At 40.6% G+C, this 16525-nt stretch overlaps 1 protein-coding gene across 1 annotated transcript in view; it reads right to left on the reverse strand.

Annotated features, from left to right (window-relative positions):
- Positions 1 to 1154: 1154 nt before the first annotated feature.
- LOC115478127 (poly(U)-specific endoribonuclease-like) overlaps positions 1155 to 16525 on the reverse strand; it is a 103263-nt gene continuing 87892 nt past the window's right edge. Inside the window, exons 6-7 of the mRNA XM_030215374.1 lie at positions 4955 to 5108; positions 1155 to 2393 (exon numbers count right to left, since the gene is read on the reverse strand). Of these exons, the coding sequence (XP_030071234.1) occupies positions 2130 to 2393; positions 4955 to 5108 (418 nt within the window). The 3' untranslated portion in view covers positions 1155 to 2129. The remainder of the gene's footprint in view (positions 2394 to 4954; positions 5109 to 16525) is intronic.

The following is a 16525-nucleotide window of genomic DNA, read 5'->3' on the forward strand; positions in this document are numbered from 1 at the left end:
CAATCTACAGCTATGCCTCTCCTCCTGGTTAAACTTTATAGAGAAAGAGGTACTGGATACAAATGGCAAAAACTATGGAAATCCTACACCTCTGCAGTACCAAATAGAATAAGGAAGTTCTCTAGATTTAAATCTGAAAATTTTCAAAGAAAGACAAAATCTTCTTCTGGGGATGAAGACAGATATTTTAATATCTTTTTGTTGCATAAACTGTAAGTGGTTTTTAACCAAAAAATACAGTACTGATTTACAATGTTCATTTTCTGTAAAGGCCTACTTTAAACAAGTAAAACAAAAAGAAATAGCAATATAATATCTTTATAAAAATAAGACAGTAGAACAGCTTTGCTTGCAAGTTGCTTACTACAACATACACTGATTTTAAAATTTAAGCCTTGAAATTAAAGTTGTGCATTTGTTAATTCACATTTGGTTTGTTAGCGTACCTTAAAAAATTCTGAATGTTAAATCAGTTTGACAAACATTAACCTATAAATTAAGCATATCTTTAGTATACTGAAAAGTTTTAATCACATTAAAACTAGCTATTAAGCTGTGTTGAAATGAACTGGAAAAAATGGCTTTAAAAGGGGGGGGGGGGGGGGGGGGAGGGGGAAAGAGGGCAAATGAACCAAAACTTTTTGCACATCCCTTCTTGAAACAGAAAGAACTTTTTTGAAAATATAGCAAAATCAAAACTGAAATTACTGGTAGCCATCTTAAACTAATAATAATTTTTTTTTTTTTAAAAACCCTATTTAACTCTGTTTCTAATGGAAAAAGAATTACATTAAGGTTAGGTGAGTCAATCAGATATGGTTCACTGACAGACCTGTGCACTGGAAGATTCGAGTGCTTTTTGCATCAAAATTCTGCTCCTCAGGCCAAAAGGGGTTTTGCCATAGGGGTGACAGCCTCAGAGTCCTCTGTTATCACTCAGTTATAATGCTTGAACCCCAAATTAAGGATGCACACATACTAAGTTCCAGAGTGAACTGTGGTCTATGGCTCTTGGCCAAAGGACCATCACTGAATGGACTAGACAGGAGGGGATCAAAAACGGAGAAAATCTTTAGGAAGCAGAGCTGCCAAATTATCCAGTTCCAGGAAAGAGATACTTGTTCAATTCCCTCTGCAGCTCTGTGTGATCCTGGGCAAGTCACTTAGCCCTCCATTGCCCCAGGTACAATATACTTTGATTGTGAGCCCATCAGGGACAGTGCAAGTACCTGCATAGTAAATGTAAACCGCCTCGATTTGTGCCTCGATAGAGGAGGTATATCAAATGAATAGAAACAAACATTTCATGAATTTACAAACTTTGTTCTATGGTCAAAGGATATGGGTGTACCTTGAGGTGACTAAAATTATTCAGGATCAACAAAGAGCATTTTTAGCATTGAGACAAGAGACTAAATATTTGTGGGCAACTTTCCTATTGAGTTATCCTTGCAAATGTTTGTTAGATATGCTGGGAGAAAGTATGACTTCTTTGCTCCGGAAAGACCTAAGGCTTTTTTGGACTTAAAGAAGATTTCAACCTGGCATAATTAAAGATTGAAGTAATAGTAGAATGGTTTAATTGCCGTTTGATTTTCTTAATATTTCCGCTGTTTGATCTCCTTATGTGCTCCTTCCCCCCTTTCTTTCCCAATATGTGGTCTAAGCAGTATTTTGATTTTCTTTGGAAAATATCACTTATTTTAATATGTTATTTCCATTTTGCTTTAAGTGTTTACTTGTGTTATAAGTTTCTAAAAATTAAAAACAAAAAAAAAAACCCCCAAAAGAAGAACGGCTAAGGTGGTATTTTTAGTCCCCAATCCTAGCAACTGAAATCAATACCTCAAGTCCCACAATGCATCAGGACAGGGCTGTTGGACAACCAGCTTAAAATCTCCTCCTGTAATTGGGAAACTTGGCAGCTCTAACAAAGTTGTGAATAAAATTCATGATGCTGGTTCTGAGTGAGCTGAAAGACAAAAGATGCCTGAAGAAAATGGTGAGCCAACGCCCCCCCCCCCCCCCAAAAAAAAAAACTCCCAAAAGGAACACACACACACACAAAAAAAAACCCAAAACAAAGAACCAGCTTAATATAAAAAAGCATTGAAATGCAAGGATGGCTTTTAGTACAAATCTTCATTGTTGCTGCTAAGGAGGAGTGGGTAGGCTGTCCCGATATACCGTCCATGGCGATAAACCACAATCTGTAACTCATATTCTTCTACCCGCACCAGCTCTCGAGTCACTTTTTCTTGTGACTGCAGAAAAATGATTGTGAAAAGTGCAAATTCAAACTCTGGACTGACACCTATAAAGGTGCTTCCCACTGGTTTTACCATACCCTTCCAGCTAAACTGTAGGTTTAGAACTTGATCGTCTTCATCAGGCTGTGAAAAAATGAGAAATGGCATTAAGTGTCTAGTAAATGCACATAAGACTGCTGCAGCTGTAAGAATGGATGTGAATAGTACTATAAAAATAATTGGATGCAATAAATGAAACTAGATCCAATGCATATGCATTCACTTGCATGATCAACTTGATTCAAATTTAGGCTGGGTCACCAGTAAGAAAATCAAGAATGGCTACCTTGACTAGATTATTTAAAATGCAGCCCTATGTAGCACCTTAGTGCTACTGCTGTTTTAAAATATTTTCAGCCTCTCACTGCTGCAACCATGGTCTGACTTTGGAAAAGAATGAATTATTGTTAATTTGTGTTACATGAAATTCAGTGGATAGAAAAGATGCCATTCAGTTTAGCAATGTGAAAATTACAAATGCATGCTTAAATGCCTATGGAAAAACTGTCAGAATCTAATGTGGGGATCACTTGTAGTAAGAAACTTTAACATATCTATAATGGATCTAGAGATGGCAACAACTAGTGAGGTAATTAAATTTGCTGATGACACAAAGTTATTCAAAGTTCTTAAATCACAAAAATTGTGATTTAACAACTTTGAATAACTTTGTGTCATCAGCAAATGGAAGATAATATTTACTGTGCTCCATGGTGTGGCTACACCTTGAAAACTGTGTGCAATTTTGGTCACTGCATCAGAAAATACTTCTCCACTGAGGAGTCCTTTTACAAAGGTGCGGTACTGCTTTTAACACATGCTATTAATAAGTGTGCGCTAAATGACAAACACCCATATATTCCTATGGGCGTCTCTAGCATTTAGAGCGCCCTAAAAACGCTACCGCACCTTTTGTAAAAGGACCCCTGAATATGTTATTAAACTCTGGAATTTATTGCCAGAGAATGTGGTAAAAGCAGTTAGCTTAGCAGGGTTTAAAAAGGCTGATAATTTCCTAAAAGAAAGCGTGCAAAAGCCATTATTGAGATGGACGGGAAAATCCACTACTTTTTGCTAAGACAGGCAGCAAAAAAATCTGTTTTACTCTTCTGGTATATTCAGTGGCATAGGAAGGGAGGCGGTGGGGTGGTCCGCTCCAGGTGCCTGCCGCTGGGGGGGTGTCGGCTCCACTGGTTCCCTGCTCCCTCTGCCCCGGAACAGGTTACTGCCTGTTCCGGGGCAGAGAGAGCAGGAAACCAGCGGAGCCGACGCAGCTCCCAGCGACACGCACTCGGGGCGGAGCAGCCCTCCCGCCCATCCCTCGCAAGTAGGGGGGGGTGCGCAGCGGCGACCCGCCCCGGGTGTCAGATGCCCTCACTACGGCACTGGGTATATTTCCAGGTACTTGTGACCTGGATTGGCCACTGTTGTAAACAGGATTCTGAGCTTGATGGACCTTTGGTATGTCCCAATATGGCAAAGCTTATGTCTTATGTAAGGCATGGGACCCTTATATTATACCCTTTAATGGAAAAGTATATAGTTATGTCATGCTGTAGTTATTATAGACAACCTTCCTTCAACAAATTCAACCTAAAGCAGTTTGTAATAAAATATATCCATAACAGCGCATCATCATACATACACCATTAACTTATAAAATATTTATTATTTCTAGGTGTTTATAAATTGTAAATCTAGATATTTACTATTCAGCTAATTAAAGTATTGGGGTGTTTTTTTGAGTGTGCAAAAAAAAATTATATATCATTTGTGTTTTTGTGCCACAGATACCATTTGCCGAGTTCTGAAAACAAGGAAGAATTAATGTTTAACTGTTCTGTTTTCACAATGAGATAAGTAGCAGTTATGGGCCATGTTGTACAACACTGTGTGTTTCAATAAAGTATTTTATTACTAAAAACATTTGCTATTCAAACTTGGAACAGGGTGTGTTACAGTCTTTGAGTTACAGCATGCATTATTTATTTATTTGTTACATTTGTATCCCACATTTTCCCACCTATTTGCAGGCTCAATGTGGCTTACATAGTACCAGAGAGGCGTTCGCCGACTCCGGTATGAACAAATACAAAGTGATGTTGTGGTAAAATAAGGTTCATGTGGAACAGACACAGTAGGGAATCGTAGAGCGGAAGAGTTATGTTATGTCCATTACGTGCTTTGGTTTTGTTGTGTTGCAGAGTTCAGACATTTAAGTTGGATCGGTAGGGTATGCCTTTTTAAACAGGTTAGTTTTTAGATATTTCCGAATGTTTAGGTGGTCATAAGTTGTTTTCACGGCTTTTGGTAGTGCATTCCACAGTTGTGTGCTTATGTAGGAAAAACTGGATGCATATGTTGATTTATATTTAAGTCGTTTGCAGCTTGGGTAGTGGAGATTTAGATATACTCATGTTGATCTGGATGTGTTTCTGGTTCGTAGGTCTATGAGCATCCTTAGTTACATTTATGTGCCTCATCGTTTTTCCAGAATGGAATGATCATCTCCCTCACTTCTAATGTTCTATACTAGTAAAATGACAAATCTCTGGAGTAAGCAGGATACTGTCTTGTCAGGATTCTCACCTACCATCCTAGGCTGGATTACGAGTTTACAGCAACTGTCCAGACACGTTTCTTACCCTGCTTTTGTATTGCCGGGCAACGTAGCCCTTGTAATCAATGTGATTGCGTTTCTCCTGCAGGTAAAACTGGACCCAGTTATGAAAGCCCATGATCTCTTTTCCACGTTTGGACTCTCCTACAAATACATGTTCAAATCCACAAGAATCAGCCCTGCAATAAATAATATAAAAGACACTATGAAATAATGTAGACAAACAAAACAATAAGTAGCAGCATTATGACTGCTGCAATTGGTTAATTAAGGGGCCCTTTTACTAAACTGCGTAAGCATCTGTGTGTGCCCAACATGCGCCAAAATGGAGTTACCGTATGGCTCTTGCGGTAATTTCATTTTTGCCGCTCATCCAATATGCACGGATGAAAAATAATTTTTATTTTCGGCCGCACGTATCGGATGCATGCCAAGTGGCATTTGGCATGCATAGGTCATTACCGCCCGGTTACCACGTGAGACTTTACCACTAGGTCAATGGTTGGAGGTAAGGTTGCAGACCCAATATGGACGCGTGGGAATTTTGATTTTGCTGAATGTCCATTTTCGGCAAAAATTTTAAAAAGGCATTTTTTTACAGGTGCTCTAAAAAATGATTCTGCGCATGCCCAAAACTCGCACCTACACTACCACAAGCCATTTTTCAGCGAACCTTAGTAAAAGGACCCCTAAGTAAACACTTATGGTCCCAATATTCAAAAAGGATTTATATGTTTAGTAGTGGCCACTAACCCCCGGATTCTATATAGTGCGACATACATTGCATACTCAAATCAGTCATATTCTGGATTTGTGTGCGCAATTTAATTAGCTAAGCAAGTCAATCAGCACCAATAATTGCCAATTAACAAGCAACTGACACTAATTGGCATTAATTAGAATTTAAATGCACAACTGTCTAAGTATATTCTGTAAAGTGATGTGAATAAATTGTAAGGCACATAGTTGAAAAGGGGCTATGGCCATGGGTGTGGAATTGGCAGATCCTGGGCATTTCTAAAAACTATGCATGTTGCTGTAGAATATGCCTGATCTGCACCTAATTTAGGCGTCGGCATTTACACCAAGTTTTACTTGGTGTTGCTGTCCGCAATTAAATTTAGTTGCATGGACAGGCGCTAGGCGTATTCTATAAACCGCATAGAAATTTAGGAGTAATCTATAAAGTATGCCTCATTTAACCATCAAACATATAAACGGCGAGTGACCGACTCACTCGCAAATGCGAAGTAGAGACTTCCCTCTCTGTCCCGCCCCCGCATCAATACGTGATGACGAGGGCGGGACAGAGAGGAAAACTGCGCCGCCAAGGTTGATACCGCTCCCCCCGCCTGAGATCGCCGCTACCGTTCCTCCCCCCCACCCGGCCCGGGCCCTCTCTCTGCTACTAACACATCCATTCGCCGGAACGCAGCATGCACATCAGCTGAGCTGCCGTCGGCCTTCTTTCCCTGCCTGTGTCCCGCCCTCGCTGACATTACGTCACAGGAGGGCGGGACACAGGCAGAGAAAGAAGGGCCGATGGCAGCTCAGCTGATGTGCGTGCTGCGTTCCGGCGAATGAATGTGTAAGTTTAGTAGCGGAGAGAAGGCCCAGGCCAGGTGGAGAGATGGCGGCAACTCCGGGGGTGGGGAACGGTAGCGGTGGCGACCTTGCGGGGAGGGGGGAGGAAAACCCCAATACCAGCCCGTTTTTACGGGCTCAACGGCTAGTACTTTATAGAATACACCTAGGCGTATTTATTTGGGCACCGATTTCTTAGGCTTCTATATGCAAATTTTTGCAGCACTCTACGAACAGTGCTGTTGCAAACTCTTGCAGACTGCCCCAGCACTATCTAGAGAGTAGGGTGGTCCACCCTATTAGCTTAAACTGCATAGCTATACAGATAGAGGTTGAACATCTCCAGTATCCAGACTGCAGTGGTACCATAACACATTAAAAATGCCACAATCTGCATTAAAAAAAACCTCCGGTTTCTGAATATTGACTATTATATACCAAGGAAAGATCTGGAATAAGATGCTGCGTCTTATTGGAAGCCAATGCAAGATACATAAAAACAGCATAACAGGATCAAACGTTTTCTTGCTCATTACCAATTTTACAGCTGTGTTCTGCAGAAGCTGCAATGGTCTCCGTTTACATTCTGGAAGGCCCTGATACAAAGTGCAGTAATCAATAGGAGGTAAAATGAGATCCTAAACAAAAGACAAAGCATTCTGATCCAAATAACAACAACTTGACACAGCTGTCTTGGCGCCACAAATGAAGTTTTTACAATGCACAATTATTTGACTAACAGTTGTCAACTGAATAATTGGATTCCTAGACTTAACACTGTTTATGGTTTTAATGCTATTCTTCCAGTAATTGGCAAAACAAGAAGGGTGAAGGGAGGGTGGGCGGTGTCTGGCAGCAAGCTAACCCAGAGCATCTCTGTTTTCTCCGGACAGTTTCAAACAGGTATTTCCTAGCTATTCTGCTAGCAATTCCTCAAGTTCTGAATTGCAGATAACTGGTCCCCAACTATAAGTAGGAACAACTGAATATAATCTGTGTAAAAATAACTTTCTATCCTGAAGCTCTGGATTAGTGGAACAAACAGAACAACATAGATGTTAAATAACAAAAGGTGATACTGGTGACCTTTGAGGGATCTACATCTAGAATGTATATATGATTCCCCCCCCCCCCCCCTCCATCCTTCTCTTGTTTTATATAAAGTATCACATACCATGTAAAATGAGTTTATCTTGTTGGGCAGACTGGATGGACTGTTCAGATCTTTCTCTGTCGTCATTTACTATGTTAGTATATATTTTGAGCACATCAGAACTTCTTCCCATATTTCTATTACATGGCTTTGCATCTTTGGCATTAAATCTTAGCTAAGACATATATCAAGAAACCTCTTTCTATTTAAAACCCAGCTATTCCAGTGCTCTGTGTGTTGCTAATTTTTTTATATTTTAATATGCTGTGCTCAGTGGGAGGGGATATCGTCCACTGCTTCAACCCCTTGTTGACCATCATTGCACACCTCCCTATCCTAATGTCTCTGTTTTTATCGTGCAACGTATACTTAATATAGTACCCACATCCAACGCATTTGTAATAGATGTTACTACTTAACTTGTTCCAGCGTCCACACTGCTCTCATCAACAGATGAGATGGGATGGGATCCCCATCCTTCGTGAAGTTAAAATCATGATCGTAATTCAGTATTCCCTTACTATGGGACTAAATTTCTCCTTTCCAGCTGATGTTCCTGGTTCCCTACATGCTCGGCATGTTTCGCATTCTGCGTCCTCAGGGGAACACCACGTGAACTGTGATGGTACTTAGCCGCTTCTCAAACCAACTGTCATAGTTCACGTGGTGTTCCCCTGTGGACGCAGAATGCGAAACATGCCGAGCATGTAGGGAACCAGGAACATCAGCTGGAAAGGAGAAATTTAGTCCCATAGTAAGGGAATACTGAATTACGATCTTGATTTTAATTTCACGAAGGATGGGGATCCCCACAGGACATTAACATCAACAGATGAGAGCAGTGTGGATGCTGGAACAAGCTAAGTAGTAACATCTATTACAAATGCGTTGGATGTGGGTACTATATTAAGTATACGTTGCACGATAAAAACAGAGACATTAGGATAGGGAGGAGGTGTGCAATGATGGTCGACAAGGGGTTGAAGCAGTGAATACTGCATGCAAATCCTGTGGACGATATCCCCTTCCACTGAGCACAGCATATTAAAGTATAAAAAAATTAGCAACACACAGAGCACTGGAATAGCTGGGTTTTATAGAAAGAGGTTTATTGATATATGTCTTAGTAATAAGCGGGTAGAAACCGGATCACACCAAAGTAACCCGGAAGAGTGTATTTGATTAAATCTTAGCTGCCAAACTCTAGACCACTCCCCTAGCATCCTTGATCTCTCCTTATTCTCCTTTTACATTCAATATCATTGGTTGCCACTTGAGTACTGGGTTAAGTTTAAGATTTTAGTGTTAATACATAAGGTGTATTATGAGCAACTTCCTGCGATGCTTGCGACATTGGATAGATCTTATGTTTCTAGGAGAAATTTGCATTCCAGGGACATGTTATGATTAAAGTACCAGGATTGAAAGAAGCATATTTAAGTAAAACTAGGAAATGGGTGTTTTACGTAGTAGGCCTGGACTTCAGGAATATGTTACCAGTTGCTTTGCGAGGGGAGAAATCATTACCCTGTTTTAAATGGTTACTGAAGGCTCATTTGTTTGCTCTGGCATATTCTGGAACTGAAATGGGGGATTAATTGATATGGGTTTTTTTTAAATTAATGATTATGTTGAGTGATGGTGGGGTGAGTGCTCTGTTAAGTATGGAGTTTACTATTATTATTGTAGTTCCATTTTTTCTTATGTCTTTTAAACTTTGACGAATGTAAACTGCTTTGATATTTGTATTATGTAAAGCAGTATAACAAATTTAATAAACTTGTCTTCTATCCCTTTTGGGATGTCCTCTACAATTTTTCTTATGCAAATCTTAAAACCAAATCCAGGCCCCCTCCCTCAGGAACACCACCTGTAGCCCCCTTTCCTCAGCGTGAACTCAATTAACCACACCTCTTTGTTGCCTTTAAACCACCATCTAACCCCATCGATTGCTTTGGAACCTAGACCTACTACTACTTATCATAGACATACACAGCACTGTACACTTGCCCATTTAGTTTGTTTTTCAAGCTGTTTACAAAGAACTGCGTCAGATGCCTTGCTGAAAACTAAGTACACCACGTCATACATGCTCACCTAATATAACAGTCTGATCACAATGTGAAAGAAATGGAATACATTCAACAAGCCTTACCTTTGGGGAAACCATGTTGTCTCAGACCCATGGATCTGGGATCTGTTTTATTAGTGATCTTATGCGTGGATAGTGCCAACGTGGCCAACATGAACATTTCAGTTTCCTAAACCATGGGATGATTTTCCAAGAGCTATTGAGCAGTGATGGTGTCTATATTTTAAGGAAGGAATGAACTGTCTAAAGTACTACAGTACCTAAAGTACTAAAGAGGGCTTTAAACTAAATTTACTGAGGATGGGGTGAGAAAAGCCCCAAAATCATTAATAACCCTCAGAAAGGTAAGACATCAAATATCTTCATAGAAAAGGAGGAAATGGGACTTGATATACCGCCTTTCTTTGGTATTTTGCAACTACATTCAAAGTGGTTTACATATATACAGGTACTTATTTTGTACCTGGGGCAATGGAGGGTTAAGTGACTTGCCCACAGTCACAAGGAGCTGCAGTGGGAATTTAACCCAGTTCCCCAGGATCCAAGTCCGCTGCACTAACCACTAGGCTATTCCTCCACAGTAACATCTGGAGAGCCTTGTATACCAATGCCTGTAGTATGGGAAACAAATTCTAGAGGCTACAATGATAGAAGCTAACTTGGATTTAGTGGCGGTCATGGAGAACCATAACTGGGATATAGATATACTCAATTATAATCTATTCAGGAAGGCCAGGGTGAAGGAATGGCATTATGTGTTAAGAATATTAAAGTGACAGAACTGCAGGACGTATGGGGTAAGGAAGAAGGACTGTCTGTTAAACTCGTAAGAGGGAAAGGAATATGTATTTACATTGGCATAATATACAGGTCACCTTCACAGTCAGAAGAAATGGACAGACAATTGAAGACATTCATAAGATAGCTAGGAAAGAGGAAGTACTACTGTTAGGTGATTTTAATATGCCAGAAATTGATTGGAGCATCCCTGCTACGGGGCCGTCTAGAAGCAAAGGGATCTTGGATTTTCTACAAGAAGAATTGTTCTAGCAGTGGGTAACAGAACCAATGTAGGATGGAGCTATTCTAAACATGGTGCTTACAAAAGGGGAGAATGTTTCTGATGTTACGGTGGGAAATCATCTGGTATCTAGTGATCATCGGATGGTGTGGTTCAATATTAAGACACAGGAAGAGAGGGCTTAATCAAGATTGAAGGTCCTAGATTTCAAAAGAACTAACTTTCAAGGAACAGGAGATGAAAAGAAGGCCGCTCTGTTCTCAAACGTAGTAGCTGAAAAGGTAAGGAAAAGAAGGTTAGCCTTCTTACATTACAATACGACTCAGAAAGAGGAAGACAGGCAAAAATACCTGGAAAAGCTGCCAGGAAAGCAAAGAGGCAAATGGAAGAAAAGATAGCCGATACGGTAAAACTGGGGGACGAGACATTTTTTTAGATAATGTAGGTGATGGGAGGAAGTGCCATTATAGCACTGTGAGCCTCAAAGCTGCTGGGGATGGGGAGGGGGAGGAATATGTAGAAGCTGATAAGGATAAAGCTGAACTACTTAACAATTATTACTGTTCTATGTTCATAGATGAAAGGCCAGGGATAGAACTGAAGAAAACAAATGCTAATGGGTAGACCAGGACTGATTCTCAGAAGATTATGTTCATGAGGAGCTAGCTAAAATAAAGGTAGACACAGCGATGGGGCCTGATGAGATACTTCCGATGGTACTCAAGGAACTCTGAGAAGTTTTGGCAGCTATGCTGTATGAGCTTCTCAATGCTTCCTTAGAGTATGGAGTAGTCCCAGAGGACTGGAGAAGGGTGGATGCTGTCCCTCTGAATAATAGCAGAAGTAAAAAGGAGGTTGGGAATTACAGATCTGTCATTTGACATCAGTGGTGAGTAAACTAATGGAAACACCTCTAAAGCAGAGAATTGTGAGGTTTCTCGAATCAAACGGATTGCAGGACGCGAGGCAGTATGGTTTCACTAGAGGCAGGTCTTGTCAGACAAATCTGAGAGTTGATAGTGCCCTTGTATAAGTCTCTGGTGAGGCCTCATTTAGAATACTGTGTGCAATTCTGAAGACAGCACCTACAAAAAATATAAAGATGGAGTCGGTCCAGAGGGCAGCTACAAAACTGGTCAGTGGTCTCTATCGTAAGATACATTGGGACAGGCTTATGAACCTCAACATATGCAGCCTCGAAGAGAGAGGGGTTATGATAGAGAGGTTTAAATACCTCGGTGGTATTAATGTACAGGAGCTGAGCTTTTTTTCAAATGTAGGAAAACCCTGGAATGTACAAGCATTGGATGAAGTTAAGGGAAAATAGGCTTAGGAGTAATCTAAAAAAATATTCTTTCACAGAAATGGTGGATGCGTGAAATGGCCTCTTGGTGGAGGTTGTGGAGTCAAGGACAGTGTCAGATTTAAGAACGCATGGGACAGGCATGCTTGATCTCTTAGGAAAAGGAGTTAGTGATACTTAGGATGGGCAGACTTGATGGGCCATTTGACCCTTATCTGCCATCATGTTTCTATGTTTATTAGTTTGCCCACCACTGTCAGACTAAGCAGTCTGTAATTCCTAGCCTTTTCTGTACTTCCACTTTACTGAAAGGAGGTCCATTTCAGTCTCTCTCTAGTCCTTAGGGACCATACCTGACTCCAATGAAACGATCAGACAGTGGGGTCAACAGAACTTCCCTGAGTTTGCTTATAGCCCTATTATGTATGCCATCTGGCCCCATAACTTTATTCTCTGACAGATGTGTTGGGTCTGCCTTGCTTCCATTTTATTTTCGACAGTTGTCTGTAGTCTTCCTTTACCCTCTTCCTCCATGAATACCAAGCAGCAGTACCTATTCAACAATTCTGCATTCTCTTTTTCAGCTTCTAGACATGCCCCTTCTCCTTTCAGTTTTACTATCCCACCATGCTTTTCTGCTCATCACCAACATGCCTAAAAGGAAGTAATCTCCATGTTTTACTAAGTTAATACTCCTATTTGCATCATTAACTATTATATTCATAAGGAGAAATGTGGGTGAATATAGACCAATTCTAGGCATACATGACTCACTGGCTATTTTTAGTATAGGAATAGTGACTGTAAAATGCATCTTATCATAAACCATTATTCTCTGAAACTAATAAAAAAAAAAGTTTCACTGAGGGTGTGGTCAACATGTCATTAAGGGTGGTTGCAGGAGTTTGAGTCCTAACTCCTACACTGGTTCTCTGTTCGCGATGAGGAAGTGCAAAGTGAAGGACTTAGAACTGCCCTCCATGACCTGAAGTAAATTTGGTAGTGAGGCAGTCAGTTTTGGTAGTGTTCACTCCTATGTGAGGACTGCTACTATTTCAGCAAGGTAGACTAGAGTATTGAAGAGGCCTATCTGAGATCCCATGTCAGGGACTTGATGTGTTCCTATGGTGGTTAGAACGCCAGAATTCGAGTTGCAGGATATTGCTTCTTTGAGCTTCAGTTATGGAGGGTTTCCTGCAGAAGCAGCTTCTCCCCAGTAGGGGCTTAGAGATGGGACATGGTCATCAAGGAATAGTTAATACATCTAGAGGTGGCCCTGGAGAGAAGATTACCACTGTGGTGGCGAAAACCTGTGTAGTTAAACCTGCAGTTAACGCGTGCTAAACGCTAATATGCCAATAGATTCCTATGGCCGCATTAGTGTTTAACGCATGTTAAAATCACCAACACATCTACAGCGAGCTTTTGTACACACAGCCCTTAGTAAATAGGACCATTAAGTAGAGCTCAGAGGAAACATGTAGCAGAAATATCACAATAAGAAATGTATCAGTCGACAAAAACAAAAACCTTGATTATGCCAGGAGGGTTCATACTGAGAAGGGATCTATAAGAAAGCTCTAGAAATGGGATTCAGCACCATTGGTGATGATACTCATCAGCAGGACTTGTGATTTACCCAGTCTCGAGACTGATTTTATGTCACATCATTTTAACCTATTGTCTTGTATATAAAAAAAAGGATATAAATAATAGAAATGCAAGACCTGGGAATGCCTTTGGGAGGCCTGCTTTGGGTAGGCTAAAAGGCGCCTGAAACCCATGGTTAGTGCCTTAAGCGTTAACAATGAAAACAGACTACAGAACACTGACAAATTATTCATGAGAACTCATAATTTAATAAAGGAAACAATAAAAGTGGGAGGTAAACATACTCATATGCAGCATTAGTGTCTTTTCTTGTGCTGAGCCCAGTAATACGGAAGAGGTTACCGGCATATCAGAAACCATACATATACTACTACTACTTATTTATATAGCGCTACTAGACTTACGCAGCGCTGTACACTTGAACATGAAGAGACAGTCCCTGCTCGACAGAGCTTACAATCTAATTAGGACAGACAAACAGGACAAACAAGAGATAAGGGAATATTAAAGTGAGGATGATAAAATAAGGGTTCTGAACAAGTGAACAAGGGATAGGAGTTAAAAGCAGCATCAAAAAGGTGGGCTTTTAGCTTAGGTTTGAAGACAGTCAGAGATGGAGCTTGACGTACCGGCTCAGGAAATCTATTCCAGGCATATGGTGCAGCAAGATAAAAGGAATGGAGTCTGGAGTTAGTGGTGGACGAGAAGGGTGCAGATAAGAGAGATTTACCCAGTGAACAGAGTTCCCTGGGAGGAATGTAGGGAGAGATGAGAGTGGAGAGGTACTGAGGAGCTGCAGAGTGAATGCACTTACAGGTCAATAAGAGGAGTTTGAACTGTATGCGGAAAAGGATAGGAAGCCAGTGAAGTGACTTGAGGAGAGGGCTAATATGAGCATAACGACCCTGGCGGAATATTAGTCGTGCAAATTCTGAGCTTGGTGATATAGGGGAAAGGGAAATAGGACTTGATATACTGCCTTACTGAGGTTTTTTGGCAACTACATTCAAAGTGGCTTACATATATTCAGGTACTTATTTTGTACCTGGGGCAATGGAGGGTTAAGTGACTTGCCCAGAGTCGCAAGGAGCTGCAGTGGGAATCGAACTCAGTTCCCCAGGATCAAAGTTCACTGCACTAGCACTAGGCTACTCCTCCACTCCTACAAAAGACAACCACGGAACTGGTATACATTTAGAAATATGTTAGGCATCAGAAAAGGGTAACCCATCTGGGCCCTGGCCTAGTTAGGTTATTCCTGGGATTTTCAGTTTCCCGCGGTCACTGAAACATCTGAGCCAGCACTGCATGACTAAGTTTGAGTCATGCAAGTGCTTGCATTTTTGCACTGATATTGTGAAACAGCTGCAAGACCAGTGCAAGAATACTGGTACTCACTTGGAGCTATGAGGTGGCAGTGTCAGCTGCTTCAGGGACAGCTCAGGAGAACTGTATGTCTGAGATGATTTCATGCTCAGTCTGATGTAGTATTTGTAGTGCTGCTTTTTCCATAGGCAAGGCTGTTGCTGTTTGAGTTCTAGGAGATAGCACATGTGCTGTAAACCCCTATACCAGTCTTGTCCAATCCAAAGTGGAATGGAGGAGTAGTCTAATGGTTAGTGCAGCGGGCTTTGATCTTGGCAACCTGAGTTAGATTCCCACTGCAGCTCCTTGTGACCTTGGGCAAGTCACTTAACCTTCCATTGCCTCGGGTACAAAAAAACTTAGATTGCGAGTCCTCTAGGGACACAGAAAGTACCTGCATATAATGTGTACAGCACTGGGTACATCTAGTAGACCTATAGAAATGATTATTAGTAGTAGTAGTAGTAACTACAGATCAGCAAAGTCTGCATGCACTGGTGGGTGGAGGGCGGAGTGGGGAGAAAGAAATGGTGGAGGCTGAGGATGGAAACAGACTGTAGAAATATATAAGAATAATGAAGGGAGCTCAGCAGCCTCAAAAATAACACTGTCATAACCTCACAACTTCAGTTATTGGGAGTTCAGTTTTGCTTAGAAGAAAATGTGTTTTGTTTCTAGCATTCCATTTTTGCACTGAGTAAAGAGCATGGCTTCTGGGGGGGGGGGGGGGGTGCCATTTAAATTCTTTTTTTTTTATTTAAATTTATTGATTTTAAACATTTAACACAAGCACACTTGTTCACTTGTTAATGTAATACAGCCATATAACATTCCAAAGAAAATTAATAATATTTTAAGAAGAAAGAAAGAAAGAAAGAAAGAAAGAAAGAAAAGAAAAAGCAAACATGATGTATTAGAAACTTCAATGACTTCCTCTTAACATAGTAGTTATTGCCTCCTTAGACCACATTAATTATGGGGAGGTGGAAATGAATTAGAGAAGATTTATAATACATAATAAATCAAAAGTAACACAGTGGCATAACTACCCAATTTATACTTATAACTGTTTTGAATCAAGAAATGATATTAGGTGATCCGGTGAATAAAAGGTGTATTTAACCTGACCCAGCTTTACGATACATTTACACGGATATGCCAAAAAAAATATCCCTCCTATTGCCGATGTTCTAGGTTTCAATGCCAAAAAGGCTTTCCTTCTAAGTTGAGTACACTTCGTGACATCCGGGAAGATCTGAACCTTAATACCACCAAAACAGGTAAGTTTTTGAAATAAAGTCTCATTATATTATTTAAGTCCTGTTCAAAAATCAGTGACACAATCAAAGTGGAGCTTACTTCTGTTTCATCTAAGGTTTGCTCCAATATAGGTGATATATTATGGGTATCCAGATTTGTGTTTTGAGGTTGTTGTACTTTCTCCATTTCTCCTTTGGGAATAGGAAG

This window comes from Microcaecilia unicolor, chromosome 9 (genome assembly GCF_901765095.1).
Source record: "Microcaecilia unicolor chromosome 9, aMicUni1.1, whole genome shotgun sequence".
NCBI lineage: Eukaryota > Metazoa > Chordata > Amphibia > Gymnophiona > Siphonopidae > Microcaecilia > Microcaecilia unicolor.